The sequence below is a fragment of the Mesocricetus auratus genome, unplaced genomic scaffold, assembly GCF_017639785.1.
Source record: "Mesocricetus auratus isolate SY011 unplaced genomic scaffold, BCM_Maur_2.0 Super-Scaffold_100066, whole genome shotgun sequence".
NCBI lineage: Eukaryota > Metazoa > Chordata > Mammalia > Rodentia > Cricetidae > Mesocricetus > Mesocricetus auratus.
The window spans coordinates 1,764,586-1,786,586 of record NW_024429235.1 but is presented as its reverse complement, the minus strand read 5'-3'; the positions used below and the strand labels follow the sequence as shown (position 1 = coordinate 1,786,586).

At 39.4% G+C, this 22,001-nt stretch overlaps 1 protein-coding gene across 3 annotated transcripts in view; it reads left to right on the top strand.

Annotated features, from left to right (window-relative positions):
- The window catches only part of LOC121136365 (olfactory receptor 18-like), a 39,084-nt gene extending 19,985 nt beyond the window's left edge, over window positions 1–19,099 (top strand). The window contains exons 1-3 of one of the 3 annotated variants that reach the window (XM_040736698.1): window positions 470–602; window positions 6,779–6,921; window positions 17,493–19,096. In XM_040736698.1, the coding sequence (XP_040592632.1) occupies window positions 6,830–6,921; window positions 17,493–18,447 (1,047 nt within the window). In that variant the 5' untranslated portion in view covers window positions 470–602; window positions 6,779–6,829 and the 3' untranslated portion in view covers window positions 18,448–19,096. Of the gene's footprint in view, window positions 1–469; window positions 603–6,778; window positions 6,922–17,492 lie in introns of those variants that run through there. The other 2 variants (XM_040736697.1, XM_040736696.1) reach the window with 2 other exon arrangements.
- Window positions 19,100–22,001: the final 2,902 nt, after the last annotated feature.

Here is a 22,001-nt window from a genome sequence, read left to right as displayed (position 1 = left end):
GCACTTCCACTGGTAGAGAGTCTGGGAAACTGGAAAGGACCTAAAAGATATGCCTATATGCATAGTACCCAAGAGAAGAGTATTGAGACAAGATCCTCTGAATGAATGGGGAACACGGCGAGGGGTGGGGGTGGGGAGTGGGAGCTTGGAAGAAGAGAGGGGGAGAAGAGGAAGAGAGAGTAGGTCATGGGGGAACAGGAAGGTTGAGGGGGTGGGTGTAGAATAGGGGTAAGAGGGAATCATAGGTAAGAAGACAGATCAGGCACCAGAGTGACCTCTAGTGATCTAAAGGGATAACACCAATTGGCCAGATAAGCAATAGTGGAGAGACCACCTCGAATGCCCATTCCTGATAATGATCTTGATGTCTATAACCTTCCAGGAGCCTTCATCCAGTGATAAATGGAAGCAGAGGCAAACACACCAATTAAGCACTGAACTGAACCCAAGGAACCCAGTGACAGAGAGAGGAGTGATGAGCAAATTGGCAAAGAATGGGCTTGCAAAACCAGCAGAGACAGCTGATCTGAATAGGGGAGCGCTAGTGGACCCCAGACCGTCAGCGGGGAGGTCAGCATGGGACTGATCTGGACCCCCCAAATGTGAGTGTCAGCGAGAAGGCCTGGGCAGCCTATGGGGCCCTAAGCTGTGGATCAGTGTCTATCCCTGGAATACAAACCGTCATCGTGTGCTCATAGCATTAAGAGGGATGCTTTCTCATCCTGGACTCTTAGGGGAGTGCCTGGACCCTACCCGGAGTGAAATGTCAGACTCTAAGTATCCTATATGTGGAAGGAATTGGCAATAGGTTGGGAGGCTGGGCGGGAAGGGGAGTGCGGGAGGAGGGGAGGGAGAGGGAACTGGGATTGACATGTAAAACAAGCTATGTAAAATTAAAATAAAAATTGATAAAAGAAAAAAAAGAAAACACAGAACAAGGGGATGCTAGAAATAGAAAAGCTGGGTAATCGGTTAGGAACTACTGATGCAAGTATCACCAATAGAATACAAGAGATAGGATAGAGAATCTCAGGTGTTGAAGACTCATTAGAGGATATACAGTTGTCAACCAAAGAAAATCTCAAAACCAACAACTGGCAATTCCACTCTTAGGCATATACCCAAAAGGTGTATATTCATACAACAAGGTTGTCTTTTCCACTACATTCATATCAGGATTATTTGTAATAGCATGAACCTGGAAGCAACTGAAGAGTGGATAGAGAATGTAATCCTTTTTAAATTATGTAGCTCCATGGTGTTTGATAACTTCCTGGAGTTGTAGAAATCTTCAAAACAATAGTGTTTGGAATATTTTCTCATTCAACAAAGAAATCCCTACCCAAAGATGCCTCTTCCCACTCTATTCTTCCTCATCTCTGGAAGACATTAACCAACTTTGTTTCTTTAAATAGTTGTCTGCTGAGATCCATTATTTCATATAAATGGAATTATAAAATGTATTTGTTTCTGCCTAGCTCCATTCACTTAGTAAATTTTGAAGGATCATTCAAAAAAAAAAGAGAAATCTGGTCCTAGGGAAGTCTCCAGAGATCGACAAGGATGACACAACTAACAATCTGAGCAATAGTCGAGAGACTACCTTAAATTCCCTTCCTCAATAATGGGATTGATGACTACCTTATATGCCATCATAGAGTCTACATCCAGTGGCTGATGGAAGCAGAGACAGACACCCTTATCTAAACACTGAAACGAATTCCCGGAACCCAGTTGCAGAGAGGGAGGAGTGATGAGCAAAAAGGTGAAGACTGGGCTTGTGAAATGCACAGAAACAGTTGACCTGAACAAGGGGAAGCTCATGGACCCCAGACTTAAAGCTGGGAAACCAGCATAGGACTGACCCAGATTCCCTGAATGTGGGTGTCAGGTAGGAGGCCTTGGCGGTCTATGGGATCTCCGTTAGTGGATCAGTATTTATCCCTAGCTTATGAATGGACTTCCAGAGCCCATTCCACATAGAGGGATACTCTCTCGGCCTAGACACATGGGGGGGGGTCTAGGCCCTGCTCCAAATGATGTGAGAGACTTTGAAATTCCCCCATGGAAGGCCTCACCCTCTCTAGGGAGCTTTAGGCTTAGGATGGGGATGGGGAAGGTGGGGGGCAGGTGAGGAGGGGATGGAGAGGGAACTGGGATTGACATGTAAAACAAGCTTTTTTCTAATTTAAATAAAAAACACAAGAATAAAACACAGAACCAGAAAAGAAGAAAACTTTGCAAAGTGGGATTTTGCTGGAGGAAGTCAGTCAATGGTTGCTGCTCTCAGCTTCTTCCTGACCACTTCCTGTCTGCCTCCTGCGGCCACTCTGATAGAAATCAATCTGCTCTAGCATCACCTGGTATGATGCACTGAAATTTCTGAAGCTGAGCAAGATAAATCTGTCCTCATTAAAAAAAGAAAACTGGTTTTTAAGCTAAGTATTTTACATATAGGGTTCCCCATTTGTTCAAATAGACGTCTAAATTTTCCAGGTCTAATTCTTCTTTGCTAAGCATTCATAAATTGTACCACTGTAAATAAAGCCCTTGAGACTATTAGTATACGTACAAAAGGAGTTTGGAGTCCAAAATGCTTGAAAACAACCGATTTAAAAGGTATCTTCTAAAAACATTTTCATTTTTGGCTGTAAGAAATCAGGGGGAAATTCTGATGTCTGAAAATCCTGAAGTTAGATTGGAGTGGTTGACCAGATGGCATTTACTACTTACAGGTCCTAATGATGAGTGGCCTTGAGAGATGTGAAGACTCCAAGTGCAGAGGAGGAGATTGTGGAAGTCCTTCCGACCATGGGATTTTCTTTTCCCTGGGGAAAGTCTTTGGGTCGATTGTCATAGTTACTGCTTGTTAAACTAGCAAAATATTCATTAAGGACTATGAGTTTTACAGTTCAATATTCTTTTATACAGACCCTAATGATGTTTTAAAATCTTTGTCTCCAATAGCATCAAAGTAGCTTTTTTATTTTTATTTGTAAATTTAAATTTAAATTAAAAACAAGGTTGCTTCACATGTCAATTCCAGGTCCCTCTCCTTCTCCCATGCCCTCCCACCATCCCCTCCAATATCCCCTCATTTCCCCAGGGAGGGTAAGGCCCTCCATGGGGGTATCCATAGTCTGTCATTTCATCCAGGGCAGGACCTAGACCCTCCCCCGAGAGTCCAGGGGACCTCCTCATTGGTACCCACATTCAGGGGGTCTTGATCCCATGATGGATTCCCAGCCATCAGTCTGGGATTCAACAACTAACCCTTGTCAGGTCAGCTGTTTCTGGGGGTTAAACCAGCCCAGTCTTAACCCATTTGCTAATCAGTCCTCCCTCTCTGTCACTGGATTCCTTGAGTTCAGCCCAGTGTTTAGCTGTGGGAGTCTGCCTCTGCTTCCATCAGCCATTGAATGAAGGTTCTGTTTCCCAGACTCTCTGGCCATGGGATTGTAGGCTGGCACTCCCCAGATCTATGTCTAAAATCCATATATGAGAGAGTACATGCCATGTTTGTATTTTTCTGACTGGGCTACCTCACTCAGGATGGTTCCTTTTAGTGCCATCCATTTGCCTGCAAATTTCAGGATTCCATTGTTTTTTTTTCTGCTGAATAGTACTCCATTGTGTAAATGAACCACATTTTCTCTATCCACTCTTCAGTTGAGGGACATCAAGGTTGCTTCCAAGTTCTGGCTATTACAAACAATGCTGCTATGAACATAGTGGAACAGACATTCTTGTTGTGTGAATGGGCATCTTTTGGTTATATGCCTAACAGTGGAGTAGCTGGGTCTTGTGGTAGGTTTATTCCCATTTTTCTGAGGAATCTCCATTCTGATTTCCAAAGTGATTGTACAAGTTGGCACTCCCACCAGCAGTGGAGGAGTGTCCCCTTTCACCACAACCTCTCCAGCATAAATTGTCATTGGTGTTTTTGATTTTAGCCATTCTGACAGGAGTAAGATGGTATCTCAGAGTTGTTTTGATTTGCACTTCCCGGATGGCTAAGGATGTTGAGCACTTTCTTAAGTGCCTCTCAGCCATTTTAGACTCCTCTATTGAAAATTCTCTATTTAGTTCTGTATCCCACTTTTTAATTGGATCCTTTGGTGTTTTGGAGACTTGCTTCTTGAATTCTTTGTAAATTTTGGATATCAGCCCTCTGTTAGATGTGGGGTTAGTGAATATCTTTTCTCATTCTGTGGGCTGCCTTTTTGTCTTGCTGACTGTGTCCTTTGCCTTACAGAAGCTTCTCACTTTCAGGAGGTCCCATAGAACATACCTACGTGCTAGTTTTTGTAGCAATGCTATGCACACTGCCAGAGGAGAAATGTAATCACCAATGTGGTGGTTTGAATGGGAATGGCCCCCATAGGCTTATATTTTGTACGCTTAATAGCAAAGAATGAAACTGTTTGGTAAGGATTAGGAGGTGTAACCTTGTTATGCACTTCTTCCTCTTTCCCTTCCTCCCTCCCTCCCACTTCCCTCCCTTCATTTTCCTCTCACTTCCTCCCTTTCTCCCTTCTTTTTTCCCTTCTTGTCTCTTTTGCTTAATAACCAAAACCCAACTGTGTTTTTTATGATAGTTTGGGTTTCATTTCTTAAATGTCCCCTCTTGCCGGGTGGTGCTGGCACACATCTTTAATCCTAGCACTTGGGAGGCAGAGGCAGGCAGATCTCTGTGAGTTGGAGGCCAGCCTGTTCTACAGGCTACACAGAGAAACCCTGTACCCAAAAAGTTCCATACTTACCAGTGACTGACCTCCATGCTGATGCTTATATGTCATGGCTTCTTTCTATTTACAGTGTCCTCCTACACCGGGAAGCTACTGAGATTTATAGAGGACCTCTCCTGGATTTTTTTCATTTTATTTTTATTTTCATTTTTTTTGTTTTTTTTGAGACAGGGTTTCTCTGCATTGCTTTGGAGGTTGTACTGGAACTAGCTCTGTAGACCACGTTGGCCTTGAACTCACAGAGATCCGCTTGGCTTTGCCTCCAGAGTGCTGGGATTAAAGGCATGAGCCACCAAACCTGGCAATTTTTTCATTTAAAACACAAATAAAATTGTCCTTGATCTTGAGAGAGAGAGAGAGAAAGAGAGAGAGAGAGAGAGAAAGGGAGAGAGAGAGAGAGAGGGAGGGAGAGAGAGAAGGAGGGAGAGAGAAAGAGAGAGAGAGAGGTGTTGCAGATATGATTATGCAGTTAAGAGCACTGACTGCTCTTTCAGAGGACCTGGATTCATTTCTATTCACCTATATGATGGCTAGATCCATTACCTTCTTCTGGTCTCTGTGTGCACCATGTGCATGTGACACACAGACAAACATTTAGGCAAAGAATCCATACATATAAAATAAAGCAGAAGAAATTGGGGGAGGGGAAAGTCTATGGGAAAGCACCTCAATATTGAAATAAAAAAATTTAAACTGGGAATTGCAAGTAATTAGCTTTACATCAGTATTTTCTTTGTTTCCATAATGAGTATATTTGATGAGGATTCCTGAGTATTGAGTCAAGAAAGGAAAGGATAGAGTAAAATGTTGTGGAAAGGAGATGAGTTCAGGATTCATTCTGGAGTCTTGTTAGACACAGCTTTTTCCACAGAAGTCCAGGGCAGTGAGACTCTCAAATTTTAGAATGTGTTGGAATCACTTGAAACACTTAACGAGACACAAACCCATAGCAAGTTCTCTGTTGAGAACTCATCTATGGTAGGGTGCTCATGAGATCAAGGCTGGACTGGGCAACAGAGTGAGACATTGTGTCAAGCTAGAAAGAAAGAAGGTTGGAGTTATGGTTCTGTTCTTCAGGTGGTAAACCTCTGCTCCAATGAGCATGTCTTCCCAGAAAACTGAACACTCTGCAGGCAGGATCATGCACTCTTGCATGAGCAGCTCATTGCCAGCATGAGAACCACTGTTGATCACATTGTGATGTTGGACCCATGGGATGACTTCAGGTTTTCCAGCCAAGTCAGTGCTGTGAGGATATAGGGAAACCCCCTTTTTCACAGTACCAGATTTTCATACAGGGACACTTACATGATGGCCTTTACACCAAATTTAGATTTATTGTCAGTGCTGTCCATGTCAATGATCTGTTTTTCCATCTTCTCTTGTTCCACAATATTCAGTTTCTTTCTAAGCAGAGCAGGTGCAATAGTCTCATTGATGTGTTCAAGAGCCTAGGAGACCCCTTCCCCAGTAGCAGGTGCGATCATTGTCATGGAGTTCTAGTGTCTTATGCGTGTCAGTGGAGTCACCACTGACACAGCAGCATGGAAGAGACCTTTAGAGAAGCAGAGATCAGCCTCAGGAGTGGGATTCCCCAAGATCAGAGATCTCTTTCTCAGGAATCTTTAGAATAGACATGGGAAATTTCTGGCCTTTGAATTGCAACACAAGAAAGAAACAGATTTCTGCATACACAGAAGAACGCATTCCATAGATTAACAATAAAAATAAAATAGAATTACTAATGGGAGTCCAAACAGAAAGAAATAAAATGGGAAATGAAAAATTTAGTATGTCTATAATAACCTCAATGCTAACCTCTTGAAAACATTCAACATCTTTTGGACTTCCTCCATTATCCCCAGGAATTCCCTAGAGATTGCAATATTGGGGACCAGCATGAGTTTTCACCAGTGCTGTGCATTGAGTTTCTAAGGTTACTTAGTTGTAATTAGTCAGCAGGTCCCATTAGGTTGTCAACTTGATCTTTGTAATCCAGGACTGTATAACACTGTTTTCTCTTCCTACAGTGTTCTTGCATCAGGAAGCTCTCACTATTATATTCACTTCAGGATTCAAGAATGAGCTTGAGTCATCACCAGTCAAGAAGCAGGGGAGGTTTATCATATCTACCACCCTTCATCATGACCACACAGACCCAAAATTTGCTCACGTAAGTTCTGAGGGAATTGAGTTTGAAGACAAGACTACAAGAATGATCATTTCTTTGTAATCATATGAGCTATGATAATTTGCATAGCATGATTATATAATAACTTCAATACAAATTTGAGCACTTTAATGTTCTTAGTTGCAATGGTAGTCCACAATTCTCATTGAGTTATCCCCAGTGTCTCTTCCTCATACTCCTATGACCAACGGGAGCAAAAAAATATCTACAACTATATTATTTCATAGTCAATGTAAGTACTATGGCCATGCTATGCTGGTGAGGGTGATTCAGTAATTATACTTTTGAAGAAAGATATGATGTGTGTGTGACTATTAAGGTCTTCCTTGGGTAGAATATCTGAGCTCTAAGTTTTGTGGATCTTCTTTCATCTGAGTAGATCTTCCAAATTCCACAATTATAATCTTTCTTATAATTTTCATTTATAGAATGTATAGAATCTTCTGTGCCAACTGTGGGTTATATAGCCAAGGTGCATTCAGAACTGTCTCAAAATATTGAAACAAGAGTTCAAATCAGGCTTTTCTAGTTTCCTTGATCCATATTTGTTTTAATCTTCTGAAGTGCCTGATTTATAGATCTACAAAGACTGAGTTCTATTTTTCAGATATTTTTGTTGTTGTCAGTATCTTCCATCACTCTGAGGCTCAGCCAGTAAGTTTCAATGAGAAAATGAGATCAGGTCCCTATATTATCTGCAGTTTGAAAGCATGAGAGCTTAAATAGATATGTGCTATTAAGACGTTTGTGTCTCACCTTAAAACTATATGATTATTAATCCATGAAAGTATACATATGTCAATGAAATAGCAATGAATGGATACAGAAGCTATGAATGTGAAGTAATGTGTGGTGAGGTATATAGGCGATTAGAAGAGGTGAAATAGACAGAAGAAATGTTACTAAGAATGACACAGTTGTTTTGAATTATTTTTTCTCTGCTTTATTTATGTGAACTAGGACATGTTATTATTAATTCTAAGACACAATAACTATCATATGACCAAGTTTCCTAATTACTTTTTGTAGTTTACTCCTTATATATGTTTTTAAAATATATTGATATCATCTATTTCCCCTTACTTTCAGTTTTTGGACTCATAGGGTCTAAACAGTCATTGTCACACATGTGAAAGGAACAATACATATTTTAAAGATTAAATCACCCATTTGTCCTCTCAATACACTGACTTCCATTCTTTGGTTGCCTGCACCTTTTCATTTTATTCAGGAATATGACCTAGAAATTGATCCAGATAATTTTTTTGGTGTTTGATTTCATGTTATTGACTGCTTGGGTCATCTGTGGAATTTAAGAGCCACATTTTCAGAATATTCAATAGCAATTGTACATATTCAGCCCTGAATGTAAAAGAATGTAGAGGCATAAGCTAAATGGAAGGTCAATTTTGTGCATTGTGTGAAGACACACCTTAGAGTTTCACATAATTCTATTGTCCAGAGCCTTTAGAAATACTATCCAATAAACTCATTTTCTATAGTTATAGTATTTAAAATTTGAACAAATAAACACAATGCACATTTTTTCATTTTGCAAATGGAGAAGGGTTGTTATCCTTGGTTTATATGAGCATGTGGCAATGGAAAAAACATAAATGTTCTCTCAATTCATTGATTCCCAGCCACTGTCTTCACCATTGAATACAAATAGAAATGTATTCTACATGTGAATGCATCTCATATTATAGTATATTGGAAGAAGTATAACTTGGTAGATTTCACCATTTTTGAAGGCTCATTTTAGGAGGATTTCTTTAATGGGAAAAGTGTGAAAATCATTATACAGATTGGATGATACTTACATGTGATAATATCATAAATATAATAGTTTATAGTGTAAAACAGAAAAATGGTCAGAGTATCCATGTGACTTTTTTATTGGAACAATCAGATGTTGAATGTTAAAAAACACAGGCATCTATTGCTGCAAGTCTGGCTCTTAACATATTTTTATAAGGTAACTAAAGCTACTGGTATGAGTAGCAGAAGTCAGACGAGCTTTTGGATGATCTAAGTAATTTTGTGACAGAATTAACAATATGTTCAGGTAAAACTATTCTACTACTTAAAGACTAATGAGGGAAATTATTTTGCTAATAGTGCATGCCTGTTTTGGCTCATGGACAAGAGGAAGGCAGACAGGGTAGAAACTATGTTTGCTTTTATAGCTTCATAGCTCCGAGTTGGGTTGTGAGTAATTAACCTTGTTTTAAGGAGATGAAACTTTCAAATTTTTTAGTTTGAACAAATGGGGAGATTTTCAATGTATACTATTGTCATAGTGCTGTGGAGACAGACCAGGACTGCTTTGAACAGGCAGCTGTCAATCAAGTTTAGCATGTCTTCCTGGAGAATTGTGATCTTTCTGACAAGACAAGTGGGTGTACTCCTTTAGCTAATTCTACTTTATGTGGTTTAATATTTCCTAACCAACTTATAGGTCCTTTTAAATGTCAATTTATTATTCTCACTTTTCAGGTTTTCCTACATAAATATGGAACTTAAAAACTAATGTCTGTCCATGAGGCAATGATTCAGCTAATCCCTGTACAGTTGATATGGGAAGTTCACAGAGAGACCTAGAATCTCACTTCAGTGTGAAGAAATCCATTTTAGGGACAGCATGTGATGTGTTGTATACTACTGAATGAGTATCAAGTATGCATTCAGTTAATTTAAAATGGTTTTTTGTATGTACTTCAATAGATATTTATATAGAAATATCACTGGAAAATTTGTGGCCTGAATTCCTATCAGTCACTGAGACAGATGAATTAGACAATAAAATCATACAGAACCACTAAGTAGTCAAAGTTCATTATCGTAATTCAAACTTATGTGAAGTATCACATCTGACATATATAATATAAAATGCTTATGATTTATCATGGGGAGTTTTTGTTAGAAGTATTATTACTTAGATGATATTAATTAAATTATTTCTAAATGTCAGAAAGTATTATAAGGCAGTGGTTTCTACCCCAGGTTGAATTAAGTATAATATTTTGTTTACCATGGACATATTCTTTTTTTTACACTTTTAATTATATATTTAAATTAGAAGCAAGCTTGCTTCCCATGTCAGTCCCAGCTCCCACTCCTGCTCCATTACCCCCCCTCATCTAATCCCCACTCCAGTCCCCAGGGAGGGTGAGGCCCTCCATGGGGGATCTCTAGAGTCTGTCATTTCATTCCGGGAAGGGCCCTGGCCTTCCCCAAAGTGCCCATGGACATATTCTATTTAAATAGTTTAATGAAGTTCGAGACCTTTTTCTTGTTTTTCCACTTTATGAATTTTATTTTAGAAACAATCTTATTTTATGTATCAATCCTCCCATTCCCTTGCCCTCCTATCCTCCCAACCCCCTACCGAGATCCAACTCACCCCACCCACATCCTAAAGATAGTGAGGTCCTCTATGGGTGGCTATCAAAATCTGCCACATTATTTGTTGGAAGTCCTAGGCCCTCTTTCGTGTATCTGGCCTGCAATAGTATCCCTCCACAAGAAATGGGCTTTTTCTTTGACTTAAAAAATAATCTCCAATTGCCTGTGTTTCTGTTTCATTAACATCGATATTTTAAATCTTTTACATTTTAAGCAATTCAGTGTGCTCTGACTAAAAGTGAATCTGAAATTTCCTCTGTGGCTAAAGTAAGAACATGGACATCCATACTCCAGGCCTGTCTCTCATGTAAATCTCTTTACTGTCTTAGGAGGAGGGGACTGAAACTAGGGTCCTGGGTCAAGCTGGCCGCACTTCACAAAGTCAATGGCATTTCACAGAGACATGAAAGTCATGTTTTTTTTTTATTAATATTTTTTTTATTTTCCATTTTAAATTTAGATAAGAAACAAGGTTGCTTCACAAGTCCCTCTCCCTTTCCCTCCCCTCCTCCCGTGCCCTCCCCCATCCCCCCCCGTTATCCCCTCATTCCCCCAGGGAGGGTGAGGCCCTCCATGGGGGTGTCCATAGTCTGTCATTTCATATAGGGCAGGGCCTAGACCCTTCCCCAAGAGTTCAGGGTGAGAGTGCACCTCACATTGTTCTATGGGAGTCCAGAGACCGTGTGTATACTTGGGATGGGTGCTGATCTGCTGTCCAAGGCTCAATAGATTACCTAGGCCTCCTCACTGACACCCAGATTCAGGGGGTCTTGATCAGTCCCATGCTGGATTCCCAGGCTGATGCCTGGGATTCAAGAGTTAACCTTTGTCTGGTCAGCTGTTTCTGGGGGTTCAACCAGCCCAGTCTTAATCCCTTTGATCATCAGTCCTCCCTCTCTGATACTGGCTTTCTTGAGTTCAGCTCAGTACTTAACCAGCCAGTAAATGAAGTTTCTGTTTCCCAGACTCTCTGGCCATAGGATTGTAGGCTGGCACTCCCCAGATCTATGTCTAAAATCCATATATGAGAGTGTACATGCCATGTTTCTCTTTTTGTGACTGGGTTACCTCACTCAGGATGGTTTCTTCTAGTGTCATCCATTTGCCTGCGAATCTCATGATTCCATTATTTTTTTCTGCTGAATAGTACTCCATTGTGTAGATGTACCACATTTTCTCTATCCATTCTTCGGGTGAGGGACATCTAGGTTGCTTCCAAGTTCTGGCTATTACAAATAAAGCTGCTATGAACATAGTGGAACAGACATCTTTGTTATATGAATGGGCATCTTTTGGATATATGCCTAAGAGTGCAGTTGCTGGGTCTTGTGGTAGGTTTATTCCCATTTTTCTGAGGAATCTCCATACTGCTTTCCAAAGTGGCTGAACCAGTTGGCACTCCCACCAGCAATGGAGGAGTGTCCCCTTTCACCACATCCTCTCCAGCATAAATTGTCATTGGTGTTTTTGATTTTAGCCATTCTGACAGGAGTGAGATGGTATCTGAGAGTTGCTTTGATTTGCATTTCCCGGATGGCTAAGGATGTTGAGCACTTTCTCAAGTGCCTCTCAGCCATTTTAGACTCCTCTATTGAAAACTCTCTATTTAGTTCTGCAGCCCACTTCTTAATTGGGTCCTTTGCTGTTTTGGAGACTTGCTTCTTGAGTTCTTTGTAAATTTTGGAGATCAACCCTCTGTCAGATGTGGGATTAGTGAATATTTTTTCCCATTCTGTGGGGTGCCTTTTTGTCTTGCTGACTGTGTCCTTTGCCTTACAGAAGCTTCTCAGTTTCAGTAGGTCCCATTTATTAATTGTTGATCTCACTGTCTGTGCTACTGGTGTTATGTTCAGGAAGCTGTCTCCTGTACCAATTCGTTCAAGGGTACCACCCACTTTCTCTTCTAAGAGGTTCAGTGTGGCTGGATTTATGTTGAGGTCTTTGATCCATTTGGACTTAAGTTTTGTGCATGGCGATAAACATGGATCGATCCGCATTTTTCTACATGCCAGTCTCCAATTATGCCAGCACCATTTGTTGAAGATGCTTTCTTTATTCCATTGTATATTTTTAGCTTCTTTGTCAAAGATCAGATGTTTGTATGTGTGTGGGTTAATACCCGGGTTTTCAATTCGATTCCATTGGTCTGCCTGTCTATTTTTGTGCCAATACCAAGCTGTTTTCAGGACTATAGCTCTATAATAGAGCTTGAGGTCAGGGATAGTGATGCCTCCGGACGTTGCCTTGTTGAACAGGGTTGTTTTGGCTATCCTGGGTCTTTTGTTTTTCCATACAAAATTGATTATTGTTCTTTCAAGGTCTGTGAAGAATTGTGCTGGGATTTTAATGGGGATAGCATTGAATCTGTAGATTGCTTTTGGCAGGATTGCCATTTTTACTACATTGATCCTACCTATCCAAGAGCATGGGAGATCTTTCCATTTTCTGAGGGCTTCTTTAATTTCTTTCTTTAAAGATTCAAAGTTCTTACGATACAGGTCTTTCACTTGTTTGGTTAGCGTTACCCCAAGGTATTTTATGTTGTTTGTGGCAATTGTAAAGGGTGATGTTTCTCTGATTTCTCTTTCAGCCCTTTTATCATCTGTATATAGTAGGGCTACTGACTTTCTTGAGTTGATCTTGTAACCTGCCACTTTGCTGAAGGTGTTAATCAGCTGTAAGAGTTCCCTGGTAGAGTTCTTTGGGTCATTGATGTAAACTATCATATCGTCTACAAACAGTGAAAGTTTGACTTCTTCCTTCCAAATTTGTATCCCCTTGATCCCCCTTTGTTGTCGTATGGCTATAGCTAGAACTTCAAGTACCATGTTGAAAAGGTATGGAGAGAGTGGACAGCCTTGTTTTGTTCCTGATTTTAGAGGAATTGCGTTGAGTTTCTGTCCATTTAGTTTGATGTTGGCTGTTGGTTTACTGTATATGGCTTTTATTATGTTTAAGTATGTCCCTGTTATCCCAGATCTCTCCAAGACCTTTATCATGAAGGGGTGTTGGATTTTGTCAAAGGCTTTTTCAGCATCTAGTGAGATGATCATGTGATTTTGGTTTTTTTGTTAATTTGCGTGTTCACTCTCTGCTGTTTGGTAAGTTTGGACAAAGGTTTGTCTATCTTGTTGATTTTCTCAAAGAACCAACTCTTCGTTGCATTGATTCTTTGTATTGTTTTCCTGGTTTCTACTTTGTTGATTTCAGCCCTCAATTTGATTATTTCCTGGCGTCTACTCCTCCTGGGGGAGTTTGCTTCTTTGTGTGCTAGAGCTTTTAGCTGTGATGTTAATTCTCTGGTATAACTGTTTTCCTGTTTCTTCATGTGAGCACTTAGTGCTATGAACTTCCCCCGTAGCACTGCTTTCAAAGTGTCCCATAGGTTTGGGTATGTTGTGTCTTCATTCTCATTGAATTCGAGGAAGTCTTTAATTTCTTTTTTATTTCCTCTTTGACCCAGGGATGGTGCAGTTGAGCATTATTCAATTTCCATGAGTTTGTAGGTTTTCTGCAATTTGTGTTGTTGTTGAATTCTAATTTTAAGGCATGGTGGTCTGATAAGATGCATGGAGTTATTCCAATATTTTTGTAGCTGCTGAGGTTTGATATGTTGCCAAGTATGTGGTCGATTTTTGAGAAGGTTCCATGTGGTGGTGAGAAGAAGGTATATTCTTTTTTATGTGGATGAAATGTTCTATAGATATCTGTTAATCCCAGTTGGGTCATTACTTCTATTAGACCCTTTGCTTCTTTGTTGAGTTTCTGTCTGGTATTCTTGTCTAGTGGTGAGAGTGGTGTGTTGAAATCTCCCACTATAACTGTGTGGGGCTTTAGATGAGATTTAAGTTCTAATAATGTTTCTTTAACGAATGTGGATGCCTTTGTATTGGGGGCATAGATGTTCAGGATAGACACTTCATCTTGGTGGGTTTCACCTGTGATGAGTATGTAATGACCTCCTTCATCTCTTTTGATTGATTTTATTTTAAAGTCTAGTTTGTTAGATATTAGGATTGCTACCCCTGCTTGTTTCTTGGGTCCATTTGATTGAAAAATTTTTCCCAACCTTTAACTCTCAAGTAATGTCTGTCTTTGAGGGTGAGGTGTGTTTCTTGTATGCAGCAGAAGGAAGGGTTCTGTCTTCGAATCCATTCTGCTAGTCTGTGTCTTTTTATGGGTGAGTTAAGGCCGTTAATATTGAGGGATATTAATGACCATTGATTGCTCATCCTTCTTCGATTTGCGATGGTTGTTGTTGGTGGAATTATGGGTGGAATTTCACACCTTTGTTCTTTTGGCTGTTGGTAGAGAGGATTCTCTAATGCTTATGTTTTTCTGGTTGTAGTTAGCTTCCTTGGGTTGGAGTTTTCCTTCCAAAATTTTCTGTAGGGCTGGGTTAGTGGACACATATTGCTTGAATCTAGTTTTGTCATGGAATATCTTGTTTTCTCCATCTATAGTGATTGAGAGCTTTGCCGGGTATAGTAGTCTGGGCTGGCATCCATGGTCTCTTAGTGTAGGTAGAATATCTATCCAGGACCTTCTGGCTTTCAGAGTTTCCATGGAGAAATCAGCTGTAATTCTGATAGGTCTGCCTTTATATGTTACTTGACCTTTTTCCTTAGCTGCTCTTAATATTCTTTCTTTATTCTGTATGTTTGGGGTCTTGATTATTATGTGGCGAGGGATTTTTTTTGTGGTCCACTCTATTTGGTGTTCTGTAGGCTTCTTGTACCTTCATTGGCATGTCTTTCTTAAGGTTGGGAAAGTTTTCTTCTATGATTTTGTTGAATATGCCTTCTGCCCCTTTGAGGTGGATTTCTTCTCCTTCTTCTATACCTATTATTCTTAGGTTTGGTCTTTTCATGGTGTCCCATAATTCCTGGATGTTTTGTGTTAAGGATTTGTTGGATTTAAGGTTTTCTTTGGTTGATAAATCCATTTCTCCTAATGTATCTTCAACACTTGAGATTCTCTCTTCCATCTCTTCTATTCTGTTGGTAATGCTTGTATTGGTAGTGCCTGACTGTTTGTCCAGCTTTTCTATTTTCTGCCTTTCTTCAGATTGTGTTTTTTTTAGTGTCTCTATTTCAGTTTTCAACCCTTGCAGCGTTTGCATTGCTTCTTGCAATTTTCTGTTTATCTGTTCGTCCGTTTGTTGCCTTTTATGAATTTTTTGATTTGTTCTTTCTTCCATTTCTTGCATTTTTTGGTTTGCTTTTTGTTCCATTTCTTGGATTTTGTGCTTTGTTTCTTCTTCCATTTCCTGCCTTTTTTGGTTTGTTTCTTCCTCCATTTTTTTCATTTTTTGCTTTGTTTTTTTCTACCATTTCTTGCATTTTTTGCTTTGATTCTTCTTCCATTTCCTGCCTTATTTGGTATGTTTCTTCTTCTAATTCTTGCATTTTTTGCTTTGCTTTTTCTTCCATTTCTTGCATTTTTTGCTTCATTTCTTCTTCCATTTCGTGCTTTTTTTGGTTTGTTTTTTCTTCCAATTCTTGCATTTTTTGGTGTGTTTTTTCTTCCATTTCTTGCATTTTTTGGTTTGTTTTTTCTTCCATTTCTTTGAGGGATTTTCCAATATCCTATTTTAGGGCCTCTATCATTTTCATGAAAGTGCTTTTAAGGTCGTTCTCTTCTGCTTCCTTCGCGTTGGAATACTGGGGTCTTGCTGGTGTGGAGTCTCTAGAATCTGGCGGTGTCATATTTGTTTTTCTGTTGCTGACTGTGTTTTTGTATTGTCTCTTTCCCATCTCTTCTTCTAGTGGGTGCAGAAAGAGCCCCTTCCTGGTCTGGGGACCAGAGTTCCCTTTTGGTGGGTGCTAGTAAGTCCAGTAATCTGGTGGTTCTTCTATGCCTTGTCCAAATGCTGGTCCGTGGGTAGAGAAGAAGAACAGGAATCTGGGGCGCTTAGCCTCCTACCTGGTCCCCTGGACCCTATGCTGGGTCCTGTTGTACCTGATCCGGAACTGCTACTCCCCTGGTCTCCCTGACTCCTGTAGTTTCCTGGTCTCTTTGGTGGGAGAGAAGATCTGGAGTCTGGGGTGCTTGGCTCCCGCTGGGATTGGGAGCTCTGTGCAGTTCCCAGGCGATCTGCAGGCTCTGGAACACAGGCCGGGAAGCTGGCCTGTTTACCTGATGGTGCCAGAGGGACAGCTACTTCCCTGTGAGCCCAGCCTTCTCTAGTTTCCTGGACTCGTTGGTGGGAGAGAAGATCTGGAGTCTGGGGTGCTTGGCTCCCGCCGGGATTGGGAGCTCTGTGCAGTTCCCAGGCGATCTGCAGGCTCTGGAACACAGGCCGGGAAGCTGGCCTGTTTACCTGATGATGCCAGAGGGACAGCTACTTCGAAAGTCATGTTTTTATACCAGATATTTTCCTGATATTATGTGGAGTTGATCTCCCCAAATATGCTTTGCAGCATAAAATTTCAACTGTATTTATTGACATTTCACTATTTTTCACATCACTGAATATCTCAGCAGCAATGGACAGAAATGTACTGTAAGAATGTGGATGTAACTAAGACATATTTACAAAATTTGAAATATACTAAGATAAATAAGGATACATATACAAATGTTTTTAAAATTTTAAGTAACTTATTAACAAAGAATTAAATCACCCTCAATTGAGAATACTATTTTAAGTTAAAGAATAAAAGAAAACCATAGAAGATGCTGGAGTCTGAAAATTTTTTTCTGGTTTGGAGTCATAAATTGTTATTTAGAGACTAGGGCTTCACACTGTCAGGTATATTGCAAGTGAAATAATTTTGCCCCATGTTACTGCAATAAGAAAAAGCATATTTAAATGCTTCAAGTTTTCATTTTATTTCATCAGGAGTTTATGTAAAGTTAAACTTCTACAAAATACCTATTTTGTCTTAAAGGTATTTTCTTTATTTTATTATGACTACAGGCTAATTGTTTGTAGTAACTCTGACCTCATCTTCTAGATTACTGTATTAAACATGGGTCTCATAAGAGGTAACGCATAAGGACAAAATATGGAGTAATTATTAATGATGTCATAATAAACTTGAGAAAATAATATATTTATTTGTACTTAGTTGACTCAAATTGCAAAAAGGGTGTACATGCATACTAGTCTCATTGTTAACAATATTTTTGGTTTCCTCCAGAAGATGTTCAAGAAATAAAAACATGCAAAACACAACATCTGTTTCAGAATTCCACTTCATTCAACTCTCAGAGGATCCAGACCTACAGCCTGTTCTCTTTGGCCTATTCTTGTCCATGTACATCTTGGCCCTGTTTGGAAACCTGCTCATCATCCTGACAGTAAGCTCTGACGCCCATCTCCACACACCTATGTACTTCTTCCTCTCCAACCTGTCCATGGTTGATGTTGGTTTCATCTCCACCACTGTTCCACGGCTGATTGCGGACATCCAGACTCACTGCCCAGTCATCTCCTACATGGGCTGCCTGATACAGATGTCACTGTTTGTAATTTTTGCATGTATGGATGACATGCTTCTGGCTGTGATGGCATATGACAGGTTTGTGGCCATCTGCCACCCTCTGTATTACCAGGTCATTATGAATCCCAGTCGCTGTGGTGTCTTACTTCTAGGGTCATTTATCGTTAGTCTTCTGGAATTACTGTTGCACTATTTGGCAGTATTAAAAATTTCCAACTTTGGGAAAGATAATGTAATTTCTAACTTCTTCTGTGGTTCTTCTGAAGTCCTCAAACTTGCCTGTTCTGATAGTGTCATCTGTAACATAGTCAGATATTGTATAAGCACCATCTTTGGGTTACTTCCTATTCCAGGAATCATTTTCTCTTACTTTAAAATAGTTTCCTCCATCATGAGATCATCATCATCAAGTGGGAAGCACAAAACCTTCTCCACCTGTGGGTCTCATTTGTCCGTTGTATGCCTGTTTTATGGAACAGCACTAGGAGTGTCCTTCAGCTCTTCTCTATCACATTCTCTAAGAAGTAATGCAGTGGCCTCAGTGATGTACACTGTGGTCACTCCTATGTTGAATCCCTTCATCTACAGCCTGAGGAATAAGGACATTAAAACTGCCTTAAGGAAGATTCTTAGCAGAATGTCAAATCATTGACATTCTTTATAAATTCACATTTTATATCTATTCATTAAATGTATATGTACATCCCAGCTAAGGTGTCAACACATTGTAATTAACTGATACTTCACAATATTGCATGTGGTTATTGACGCTGCAATATGGTGATGGGCAGTTTTAGAAATGAACAAAAATTTGAAATTGCAGAGATGAAACTTTTCTAGGGATGATAGATGCAGATTTCTGAACAACTCCTTACAATACAAGTGTAATCAACACATTAAAACTATCAAAGGAGCCACATTAAAGGGGCCATTCTGCTGAATTGTGTTTTATAAATGACAGAGTCCCAGACTTGTCAACCAGTGTGCCTGAACAGGGCCTGCACAAGAAAGACATGATTAAACATGCCTATGTGAAAGGGGAAAGATTAGCAGGCCTCATTCTTAGAGAAAGAATTATTTTTAAGTCCCTAAATTATTTATTGATTTGATAAATTGTAATATGTTACTATTTTGTTGTGTAATTTCTTCAGATGAATCAATGTTTTAAATTTATTTTTTAAAATTTCATTTTACATTGCAACCAAAATTCTCATTCCCACCTCTCCTCCTCCCCTTTCCTTTCTCAAGCCCACCCCATATCAATTTCCAACAGGTAAAGTCTCCCATGTGGAGTCTTCACAGTTGGGCACATTACGTTGTTGCAGTACCAACCCCTCCCCACTGTGTTGAGACATAGCATGAAATATACTCATAGACAATGGACTCCCATTCATGTACCTGGTCCTACTGCCAGGGGTCCCTCAGACAGACCAAACTACACAACTGTCTCCAACACAAGAAGGGTCTAGTTTGGTCCCACAGATACTCCATTGCTGTCTGTCTAGAGTTCACACGTTTTCATGAGCTTAGTTCAACTTTCTCTGTAGATTTTTCCATCATGATCTTGAACTCCCTTGCTCATGTATTCCTGAAAGAGATACCATGATAGAGAAAGAGCCAGTATGGGGTTAAGGAGAAACCTGATTCTAGGTAAATAAATCCCCAGGAATCCACAAGGATGGCCCAGTTAAGACTTCCAGCAATAGTGGTGAGGATGCCTGAGCTGACCTTCCCTATAATCAGATTGGTGAATACCCCAAATATCATTATAGAATCTTCATTCAGTTATTGATGGAACCAGAAGCAGAACCTACTACTAGGCTGAACTCTGGGAATCTAGTCACTTAAGGAATTTTGATAGCAGGAGAAATATCAGCAGTTAGAGAAATAGGCAAAGAATTTGAAAGAGAGCAAGGGTGGGTACATGGGAACTAGGGAAGGAGGGAGGTGAGAGCTGCTGGATTTTCATTATAATCTCATTTAAAAAATATTTAAACAAAATCAATTATTTTTTAACAATACCCATAGCAGGGTGGCACTTATCACCTCCAGATAATATGTGGGGTACATGCTATTGGGTTTACTTATGATATACTTATGAATATTACTTGATTTTTTTTCCAACTTAAGTCATTATGTGAGCTGTCAAAATAACTAGCCTGGTATTTAAGTGAGAGAATTAAAGTTCATGGATAAGGATTGACATGAATTAAAATCCACTAATGAAGCATGAGATGACTGGAGTTCACAATGCTCTTGTCCTTCTCAGTTTTTGAAGTTCTCCCCAGTTTCAATGGTTGTTGTGTTTACAGTGTCCACAAAACTGCGACACACCACTGTAGAATGTGGATCAAAAGAAGAAGAATATAAGATTCATTCCATGTGACTTTTTTAAAAGGGGAATTGATAGAGTTGTACTTATGAACATACACTTTACCAATTCAATATCATTTTTAATAATTTTATATTTTATGTTTCTAGGAGATACATCATTCCATAATGGCAGATTTGTGTTTAATGGTTTCATTTACTATGTAAATATTAATTAATATTTTAAATAAAAGCACATTTTACATATCTCCTGCCAGTTTTGAATTGTATACTAAAAGAAAACTTTAATAGCATACTCACAATTTAATATAATATTGGTCAAAAACACAGACATGGACTTTCAAAAAGCATGACTTTCCAATAATAGGGAAACTACTTGGGAAAATGGAACACAATGACTTTGTCATCTGAACTATTAATTTTAATTCTATATTTAGACAATCATGTCCCTTGATATCATATGGGGCTTTAGTTACTCTAAACAGAGGGAAATTATATTATATCCTAGCAAAAGGTCATTGGAAACATAAATGTTTCCTACTTTTCTTTGACTAAAACAGTGTTTTGTAAATGGGGAAGAATTTATTTTGAGTGTTTTTTCAATAAAGTGACTGTATTTCACCATGATCCTGATGTCTTTTTATATAATATGATTTTCCTTCAAATAATGTGACACTGAATGCCAATAATTAGCTTTGCCTAGAAACATAAGAAATTAAACAGCAAAGAGACTCTCTGCTCCTACCTCCAGCAGAACAGCCAGGCAGATAGATCTCTGATAGCCTTCCTCAGGACCACATCCATTTGTCTCAGCTTCAAGCTTCAAAACCATTTCCTGTAAATTCACCAGCTACACAGTTGATGAAATTAGGTGGATATCTTCACTCTTACTCTTGCCCTTCATTTACAATCTACCATCCCATTTTCCAGTCCTGTACCAGACTAAATGTTATGGCTTCTATTTCCAGGGGTCCTAGGTAGATCCTGTTGGCATACCCTGGCTTTGTTACTACCTACTTGTGGACATCTGCAAACTCCCCCTTCTAACCTATAAGTTATCCTAATTGTCAGTCCCTAATACCTAATATCACATTGTACCCAGAACCCTCAGTGGCCACGCATAGATCTCAGAAGCATTTCCTGCCAGGCAACCCACAGCTACCACAGTCAACGAAGAATCAGTGAAGGAAAATAAAACCAAGGAACAAATCACTCTCCAACAGAGACAAGACCAGGTATTAACATCTATAATGACAATAATCTAAGACAACATGCCTATATACTAGTCTAAATTCATATTCAATGACAGCCAGTAAATATGTAGTCTCTATTACATAGCAAAGCAATACTATAGACCCTGAGTAATGCTATGGAGTTGAAGCACAGGACAAGCACTTCAAAATAGCATTCATATTCTCTTTTTTAAAATCATGATTTATTTTATTTTTTTACTTTAATTTTAAATAGCTTTCTTCACATGGGATTTGTGTTATTGTTGAATTCTAATTTTAATGCATGGAGATCTGATAAGATACAGGAGGTTATCCCAATTTTTTTGTATCTGTGGAGGTTTGCTATGTTTCCTATTAGAGAAGGTTCCATGTGGTGCTGAGAAGAAGGTATATCCCTTTGTGTTTGGGTGGAATGTTCTATAGATGTCTGTTAAACCCAGTTGGGTCATGACTTCTATTAGTTCTTTTGTTTCTTTGTTAAGTTTCTGTCTGGAGTTCCTGTCTAGGGGTGAGAGTGGAGTGTTGAAGTCTCCTACTACTAGTGTGTGAGACTTTATGTATGATTTGAGCTTTAGTAATGTTTCTTTCATGAATGTGGGTGCCTTTGTATTTGGGGCATAGGTGTTCAAAATTGAGACTTCAT